General features: G+C 41.9%; 1 protein-coding gene across 4 annotated transcripts; it reads right to left on the bottom strand.

The window, feature by feature from the left end:
- Positions 1 to 692: 692 nt before the first annotated feature.
- On the bottom strand, positions 693 to 8,948 carry MRPL42 (mitochondrial ribosomal protein L42). Of its 4 annotated transcripts, none has more exons than XM_030480859.1 (7): positions 8,817 to 8,914; positions 7,129 to 7,313; positions 5,889 to 6,049; positions 5,343 to 5,406; positions 4,307 to 4,391; positions 2,871 to 3,034; positions 693 to 1,630 (listed from the first exon to the last, which is right to left on the bottom strand). In XM_030480859.1, the coding sequence occupies exons 3-7, from the start codon at positions 5,953 to 5,955 to the stop codon at positions 1,585 to 1,587; spliced, it is 426 nt and encodes a 141-aa protein (XP_030336719.1). In that variant the 5' UTR covers positions 5,956 to 6,049; positions 7,129 to 7,313; positions 8,817 to 8,914; the 3' UTR covers positions 693 to 1,584. The 4 variants fall into 4 exon arrangements, with proteins under 4 accessions (XP_030336719.1, XP_030336720.1, XP_030336717.1 ...); XM_030480860.1 differs by lacking the exon at positions 8,817 to 8,914 and adding an exon at positions 7,553 to 7,831; XM_030480857.1 differs by lacking the exon at positions 5,889 to 6,049 and having other exon boundaries at positions 8,817 to 8,948.
- Between the last annotated feature and the right edge of the window lie 527 nt (positions 8,949 to 9,475).

Raw genomic sequence — 9,475 nt, 5'->3', positions numbered from 1 at the left:
CATGGACTCAGATATCTTACAAACATAACAGAGAAAAAGCAGAACTATTTCATGCTCTGCCATCATAAACCACTATCAGCTAAACTGGCATTTGGATTTAAAAATGCATTTTTAAAAATAATACCAACATAACTTAGACTAGCTTCATGTAAAATTTTCCAGAAGCATTTAAAGGGAGGCTTTTTACACACATCCAACATTGCCGCCTTCTCTCCTCCTCCTTCCTCCAATTGCAGGAAATTCAAGGGGAAAAAGGTTATTCAGTGATAACTTTAGAAAGTAAGTGTCCTTTATAGTAACAATAACCAGGATTAGAGACTTTATATGGTACTCAACTTGTAGCAAAACCTGTTGACAACATATGCTGGCAAAATGACACTAGACTAAGAAAAGAAACAAGAACCTTCCCAGCTATCAAAGTTGCTTTGGAAAGGAAATACAATCAGAATGTATGACACATACAGGATAATTATTTTCTGATTATTTATAAGGATCTGCTATGAAGACTTCATGAAGTCACTGGAGTCTCTGTTGAGGAACAATGTTCCAAGCTGACCCTTTCTATCAGAAGGCTGATGTCTATAACTGTAGACCAGGGTAAAGAATCTTCTTTTCCTGAGTTAAAAAAAAATGCTAGATGACAGAATATTATAATAGCAGAAACATTTAAGCACCACAAACTGCTAAAGCTATGAAGTAAAATCAAACCAAAATTTCTTTAATTTAATGCATTTTATATCATAAAAAGCAAATCCTTCCCTTAGGTCAGCTAGAAGGAGCTGGGAGTCTTCACTGATTACCTTGCTGAGGTAAAGAATTCTTCCTTCCCTGAGCTACAGCTATTCCGATTTACATAGGAACGCAGCATCCTCCCTGATGGGGTGGGGTATAAAACACAAACCCAGCAACTCCCTGCCCCGAACTATGAATGCACACAGCAGCTCTCTGAGCTATTTGGGATTGCTGGGCGATTTAGAAAGGCGAGTTGTTATGCCTTGGATGCTAAAACGTAACCAAGTTGGCCAGTTTTCAGTACATGACAACAGCCTTAAATATAATCTCTCGACTGATGCAGGATTAAATATGGAATCAGGTATCTCACAAATGTAATAGAAGCAGCAAAATTATTTCATTCTTTTCATAAATACCTCACATTTTTTATCAAGACCTCAGTGTTCAAACTCACCTGCATTTCAGTTACTAGATTCCTAAAAACACAATTATCCCCCCAAAATAACACTAAACCCTAATGTGTCCAGCTCTGGACTTCCCATTTTGACACAAGAATTTTCCCCATTCACTTTACCAACTCTGGCCAAGTTTAATCAGAGCACTCCATCATCTGTTGCATCCAGCTCTAGGACTAGCTCATTAGCTGACTGTGCTCGTACAACAGCCTTCACTGAACCCTTGCTTCGTTATGCCGTTTTGTTTTTCTGTCAACTTGAAGTAGAAGAGTGGATTTTAGCTAAGCATGTTTTTGTTATAGCACTCGCACAGAATTGCCAAACATCTCACTTTCTGTAATTTTTATTTCCAGTAAAGATTACTAGTAATGTGCTGATGAACAAGAAGTTGTCCCAATTATCGGTCTTTGGGAGGATTAGGATTCCTGCGTCTTCTATGATACCTAGAAGAAAAAAAGGCTGCAGTGAATACAAACTTCGGACAGTCTTGGATTTCCCTCATGTTTTCACCCCCAGCGAGTGATCTCAGATTAGACAGGTAAAACAAGTACAGCCCATCACCACTCATTAGATGTCATCTCTGTGGAGTTACATAATGCTGATCATTTCTATCGCTACGTCTGCTCCAAGCACGCAATAATTCAGTCAGTTCTACAGCTGCATAGGTACAAAGGCTGCTGTTTATTCCTAATCCTTTGTCTGAAGTTAATTTTATTACACGGTTAGCTTTTCCTTTGGCTAAAATGATTGCTACAGAACAAAGAGACTTGATGTTTAAAGGAGTGGTGCCAGACTATACATGAAATAGTGTAATATTTTGCAGACAAACTAAAAAACAAGTTCTGACAACAAAAAATTATCCCTACTTTTTCCTCTTAATTACCCACCCTAAACCAAGGAAGATCCTGTTTGATGCTCATTAAAGTGATGTATACCCTTTGGCCATAGAAAATTCTACCATTTCATTCATTTTATCTACTCCCAAAACACAATAATTAAAGTTTTCTGTGGACAAAAAAAACCCCCAACAATTCTGCCTGTATCAAGTCTCCACAGCTATAAAATTAGCAACTACCAGAAGGCGTAGTAGCAGACTGGCAAGAAGTAACACAAACTAGAATGCTGGGTGTTTTCATGGGTCTACCTGAATGTATATAGTTCCTCTTTAAGCTGTCATGCACCTTTGCGGCTCTCGGCCTTCTAGCTTTCTGAATACAAGGCACACGGGGGTGCAACCTTCACCATTCAAAGGAGAAACCTCTACTGTTCTTAAGTCTGAGAATTGCCCCGTTGATTTCTTTTTCTGAAGAGTCATTAAGAAGCAGACAATGCATGTTTCCAAGCTGTGTTTGGTCATGTCTACTGAGGGTATTTTACCTACTAGATTCTTCTATGCAACCTTGATAATCACCTGAACTAGTAGCTAACTAGATGGTATGAGAAATTTCTCCTCTGTGACATTTTTCGTAGTGGCAAAGGCTACCAAAGCGGCAGCATTAAGAAACCCTTATGAAATACAGTTTTCCATTTACACAATGCTGCATTTAAGATTTTACGCTGTAGTCCATGTGCTAACAGTATCCTGTCTCACATGACTTACCTTAGGTTGAATTTGGTCATTAAGTTATTCCTGTATTTACCTTTACCTCCAAAAGGAAGAAACATTGAAAAGAAAATACTTACTGTCCCACAGGATACCAACGATGTTTTGTTGTGTAAAACATTTTGCTGAGCTCTTCAATTGTAAGACCTTTATCGTTCTTTAGCTCTTCTTCATTTAATCTGGATTTCAAAACTTGATCGAGGTTTTCTTCCTTATTATTCACTGGATCTGGCCGTGGTATGGGCTATAAAAAACAGTAGTATATATATTTCCCTTTTCTGAGAAAAATCAAAAGCCAAGCTACACAGATAGCATTACTCTTGACAGCTGAAACCAAAGGAATGTAGAAAAACGCCTCTAATTGTAAAGGCTGTTTTGCCACCCCCCACCCACCCACCCAAAACACCCATGTGGAGCAGATGTCCAGAAAACTCTAATTACCCTGGGTGCTACAGCTGATTACACTACCCCTAAAATCAGCACTGCTGTCATCATTACTGCTAATCCCACCCTTAAAATTCACCTGTGGAATCAAAAGCTTCACTTCTACTAATACAATAGTGTTCATATTATTTCTATTTAGAAATTTATTCATAGTGATGAACATCACCACTAGAAAAGCTTTTACATGACGTGTACCTTGGAGAAGAATGTCAATTCCTAATTGTTTGCGCATCTGCTAAGACCAAGATGTTTGTTCTCAACCTGAAACCTAACTACTAGCACCATTACAAGTATTTTCCTTGTTTTAGTCTTTTAGATGCGTTTTCCCGAGACATAAGCAACTGATATATTTAAAAATACTGGTACGTAACTTGCAGGCAGAGAGTGCTAAAATGTTTGAAGTTTTCAATGGAGAATTTTCACATTGGGTACTTCAGCAACATGGCTACCATTTGCAGTGTTTTACTAGCATGAGAACTGCAAATTGAAACAAAAAGTACACACTAGAAAAGCTTTTCTAAACTTACTTTCACCAGTGTAAAGAACACACTGAAAGTACTGCTGATAGATAAGAATTTGATATTTTTAAAGGTTTTTTGTAGTGTTTGTAAGCCCAGAGTACTGAAGAGAATTCAAAGCTTGAGTTGAAAACAGCAGCACTTTGTCACATTCTCTTGCCCAGACTGCAGCATCTATACACAGCAGGATGTGCGAACTATAACCTGCACTCCAGACATCCTCTTGAGGAGTACACTCATGGACAGGCACTAGTTTTCTCTGCAGCGCACAAGTATCTGAGTGCCTCATTTAATTCTATTTGAGTTACTATAAGCTGTGCTTTCCTTTCTCGAGCATTCCTTTCTCTGCCACTTTCCCTCAATTCACCCAAGAACAAGGTGCTCCTCATGGCAGCAGCTACATTCATTGTTCACTAACTTCACAGACATGCTGATCACATGCTAAAAACTATCTCAGTATTTCACATGAAAAAAAATACCCTCAAGACCCATAATTATAAACTACTTATGCCTTTCCAAGAGTAGAAAATATAAATGTGTACATTTGGACATACTTTTGTATGCTCATATGGAATCTCAAGCGAAGGGTGGTAGCAGACAATCGTCTTCAAATCTGATGTCACTGCAAGTTCCACTTTGCTATAAAAAATAAAAACTTAAATATATCCTTTACAATTTTCAGAAACGCTGAGCAACCAAACAGCCCAAGTCCCAAAGAAAACTACATTTGCGCCTGCATTTATGAATTCTTAAGAACCTTCTGTAAAATAAACCCTTATAAAATAACAGTCACAAATACTTGCTCTGAACCTCCTCTTCTCTTCCTCCTCCTCCTCTCCCTCTGCCCCCCCATCATCTTCACATTTCTTTTTTGGATGGAGAGGAAGAAAGGGCTAAAAGAAAGTAGCTGGGTTGGGAAAAAAAAAAATCTTTAACACTTTCGATAATTGCATATAAAACTAGAAACAAATGGGGATAATGACCTCTAGGACAAGATGCCTTTATAAGAAGAATGGCACCTACAAAAGAAAGAATGGGAAACAAAGCTCTCTTTGGGGTTCCAATTTTTACATTTGGTAAAAGACGACGAGCATGATGAACAAAAACTACTGAGAGGTCTCCTTGAGGAAATATGACCTTTTTTCACCTTCCTTCCCGTTCCCATGACACATTAGCTTCCTAAAACCTTGTAAGACTTTGATGCTGGTGTTTCTCACTATATTTGTATTGTCTTTTCTGGTTTCTACACAAGTTTCTCATTCAACAGCACAAAAATACCTGGACTTTGTCTTAACAACAAGCATCAATGACAATGACTGCTTTTAGCTATTTTCATAAACAAAACTACATGGTGCTGGGGTCAGCACCATGCTCAGAATGAGTCCTGCATGATTTTTCATTATGCTTACTTTTTGAAATACTAACTTCACAATCGTTATGATCGAAACAGTACTTTAGTTGAAATTATTACAGATAGCCAAAACTGGCAGAAGGTATTTGATACCATTATATGACAACTTCACAACAGAGAAAAGAGCCCTGGTATAAACGTCACATGAAAAGGCCACACATGAAAGCACATTTAAGTACCAATTGTAGTCTTCAGGGAGAACTGAGTATGTAGATTTATGGCAAGCACGATACACAGCTCCATCTGCAAAAAAAAAAGCCAAACCCAAATAAAGAACACGAATGTAAAAACAAGCAGAGCTGTGCCAAATTTAAGAATGTTTACGTTTTCATTCTAAGTCTGAACTGGGGATTATATTCATTGTCAGTTTTCGATTAACAAAACCCAAATACTGCCTAAACAGACATTCACTTTACTGCACAGATTTATAGTGCAATCAAAAAATACAGGATCTAGGTAGCTATGGTCTACATTTACCTTTCCAGTTGTATTGTTTTCCTAAGGAAAATGGCAGTATGAACAAAATACCTACAGATTTGACCATTAGAGCATATTCTTTATATATGCAAAGAACATTACCTTAGAGGCAAGATCATAATTTCATTCATAGCAATATTTATTATTAAAAAAAAAATAAATTTTTTACTTTGCTGGCGACTGCTATATGTGCTGTACAAAACACAAAACTATTACGTCTTGGCTGCAGTAACACTGGAGAACCTTACCCTTTTCCCCAGGTTCCTGCAGCTCCACTCCAAGCACAACAATCACAAGTAGTAAAGCCAAAAGCATCCAGGACTGTACTAAGTGGATGGAGGGATGGGATTATCTCCCTCTGCTCAGCACCTGTTACACCACATCTAGATCCTATGACCAGTTTGCGGCCCTTTAATAAAAGATAAACTGGAATGAGTTCAGCAAAGGCCCTCCTAGATGATCAGGGCTGCAGCACCCGCCCTGCAGTGAGAGGCTGGGAGCTGGGTCAGCCTGAAGCAGAGGCAGTTTTGGGGAGACCCAACAGCAGCCCCCAGTGACGGTGTATGACAGTTGGGGTTACTGAGGCAAGGGAGCCGGACTGTTCAGCAGTGTACGGTGGGAGGACATGAAACACCACCCTCAAGTTGAAACGAGAGGCTCTGGCTGGATACATAGAGAAACACTTTCCTCATGAGGCCAGCCAGGCAGGCTTGTGCAATCTCTGCCCCTGGAGACTTCAGAGGCAAAGCTGGACAAGGCCTTGAGCAACCTGGTGTGACTGCAGAGCTGAGCCTGCTCTGAGTGGGAGATTGGACCACACACCACCCAAAGTCTCTTCTGAGTCTTCCCACAATTCCATTCCCATTTTTTCATAGAATCATTTAGGTTGAAAGAGACCTTTAAGATGATTAAGTTCTGTTGAGATATTACTGCAAATAGTTCATATTTCTTCCTAAGATTCTCCCTAAGATTTCTTTCCCCTCCTTGCCCACTAATCTCTAAAATGTAACATGTCCATTATGTTTTCTCAGTTCTTGTCTACCACCTTTACTACCTCCCCTGCATCTTCCTATTGACACCTAGAACACACACGAAAAGAAATGAAATAACATTGCTTGTTTTCACTTCTTCTCTGTTTGAGTAATGAGATTTTGCTGTAGCCTTTTTTCTCACCACCATTTGAAAAAAATGAATTTAAATTTAATTAAATTCAAACACAATCAGTGGTAAAAGGAGTAGTATTTACAAGCAAATTAATAAATTAGAGACACACCATATGTGGACCACGGAAGCTTAAAGAGTAAAAAAAAAAAAACCCAACCAAAACAAGATGTCCTTTAATTATCAGCAGAGAAGTTGGAATATCAGACTGGATTCTGTTCAAATAAAAGTTCACTTCCACGCTTCCATTACTTTAAGCAGCACAGGAAAGAGGCTCTCAAAGAACAAATTTTAATACAGGATTGCTACAGTTTCATCACTACTTACTCTGCAGTGGGGCCTGCTTACAGGCTGCTACTGAACGCATCCAGAAGAAGCTGGGCCACACGGTTCTAAGCGATGTCGCCATCCTGGCAGCAGAGAGGAAACCAGTCCTGGACAAGATGGAACTCAAATGGACATCTTATCCTTTTTTTCTGCAGAACACCCTCTGAAAGCAACCAGTTTCAAAGCTGTTCAGGGTAGAAAAGACCAACAATTTCTTTAATATCTTAAAGGTAAATAAAATTTGTGCACTAGATTCTTTGTTATTTATCAGTGGTTTAGAAGTCCTTATTAGTTAAGATCTTAACAGTCAGTGTGGAACAAGACTTTATTTGCTGAGAGATACTCTTTGAAGGTACATCATTAATGTTATAAAAAAGGTTTCCAAGGTTTGGTCTTCTCAGTTTTTATGCTAATATTCACCCACCTAAGTTTTGCATCCTTCCTTCCGTGTACTCCACAGAATTATTCCAAAACATGCTTTTCTTGTTTGCGATGTAAATACCATCACCCAGCATAAAAATAGAAGTACTTATCCACAACACTTGCTGTAGTTAACAATGGCTAGATGCTGTTGCTTTCATCCATCTCAAAAGCTATACATCTAAAAGCTACAAAACACCATTTAGAATACCTCAAATATTACCCAAATTTCACAGAAGCAGAAAGACACGTAAACATCTTAAGTTTTCATTTGCTACAAGGGGAATAAAAAATCGCTTTGAAATGTATAATGATGTGTAAAAAACACGTAACTGAAGACAGTTTAGACACACTCATAAGAAAAATAAACAAGAAACTTCTTTAAAACTACTTCATATCTAGTGCTTCAGAACATTACCAGAAGCATGCACTTTACAATTTCTTTACCCATGACAGGTGCTGCTGAAGCGAGAGAACACTAACCCAGCACTTACAGAGCTGCTTGCGACTTGCCTTTGGAAGCTCATCAACAAACAAGGTGTGAGGAATACGGTGGCTCTGGACCACCTTGTCCCAGGACGGGCTGTGACACCCTGTCCTTGGCCTCACCTCAGGGACCACCACAGTTCAAATTGTGGTGCTCCTGCGCCCAAGACAGCACACAGAAAACCCTTAATGGGCTGTTGGCAACAAGCAGCCCCAAACCTGATGCTTCTATTAATAATTGTTTAACTTAAAAAAAGTCATCAATCCATTAAAGCAAGCAAAAGAGTGCCCATTACAAAATCAGATCTACAGGCTATTAAGCGGAACCATAGAATGGTTTGGGTTGGAAGGAACCTTATACATTATTCAGTTCCACCCCCCTGCCACGGGCAGGGACACCTTCCACTAGGGCAGGTTGCTCAAAACTCCGTCCAACCTGGCCTTGAAGATTATAGCAGCAACTGCAAACCACGGTCATTTAACCCTTCTGAAAGCACACGAGCCCTGCTCCCCTGGCCCATTTCAGAGGCCCGCCTTGCGGTTCCCGTTTCAGCCGAACACACATAGTCAGTAACGACAGAACCCAGGGTGGGCTGCACAGCGTGGGCCTCCGACAAAGCGGCGCGGCCCGGCCTTACCCCCGCCCGCCCCCTGGCTGCGCTGTCCGACCCGCGGACACCAGCGGTTTCCCGGCGCGCAGCTCAACCGCCGGCCCCGGCACCCCCAGCCAGGCGGGAACCGCGGCCGCCCGCCTCCGCCCGCCGCCACGGCTCCGAGGTTACCTTCAGCGCCCCTTCAGCAACCCGCGACAGCCACAGCACGGAAAGCGACCCCGAGCACCATTTCGGTTCCGGCGGCGGCTCGCCCCGCGGCACGCCGGGACACGTAGTGCGGGCAGCCCGGCGGGCGGGGCCTACCACGGGCGGGGCGCGCCGCCGCCTCCGTCTCTGCCCGGCGCTGCCGCGGCCCCGGCGAAAAGCACCGAGGTGCTGCAGCATTCGGCCATCCCCGGCTTCGGTGCTCCCTGGCGGTCCCAGCGCGGGTTTCGGGGCAGGGCGCTGCTCAGACGCCGGGGTTGGGGGTGCTGCGGTCCCCCGGCGTCGGCAGCGGCTGTTCAACAGGGGCAGAGGGCGGTGCGACCCGCAGCAGGCAGCAGCGCACCCGCCTGTCCTGGCGACGTGCCAGTGTTGTATTAGCTGCGGGGTAGCCCCCTCTGTCCCTGTAATCTGAGCCATAGAAACGTAGAGTCATCTAGGTTGGAAAAGACCTTTAAGATCATCAAGTCCAACCATTACCCCAGGACTGCCAAGGCCACCACTAAACCATGTCACTGAGGGTGTCAGCTACACGGTTTTTGAACACTTCCAGGGAAAGTGATTCCACCACTTCCCTGGGCACCCTGTTCCAATGCCTGAGCACGGTCTCTGTGAAGAAGTGTTTC

Source organism: Strigops habroptila, chromosome 3 (assembly GCF_004027225.2).
Source record: "Strigops habroptila isolate Jane chromosome 3, bStrHab1.2.pri, whole genome shotgun sequence".
Classification (NCBI taxonomy): Eukaryota; Metazoa; Chordata; class Aves; order Psittaciformes; family Psittacidae; genus Strigops; species Strigops habroptila.
The sequence above is the reverse complement of the archived record's forward strand: the minus strand, read 5'-3'. Positions and strand labels throughout refer to the sequence as shown.

Excerpts from the sequence above, each read along its gene's own strand:
- MRPL42 (XM_030480857.1), bottom strand. The coding sequence starts at position 7,210 with ATGGCGACATCGCTTAGAACCGTGTGGCCCAGCTTCTTCTGGATGCGT. Across the intron at positions 4,392-5,342 it reads CTCCCTGAAGACTACAATTG|CAAAGTGGAACTTGCAGTGA; the intron begins GTACTTAAATGT and ends TATTTTTTATAG. Across the intron at positions 3,035-4,306 it reads TTCCATATGAGCATACAAAA|CCCATACCACGGCCAGATCC; the intron begins GTATGTCCAAAT and ends TGTTTTTTATAG.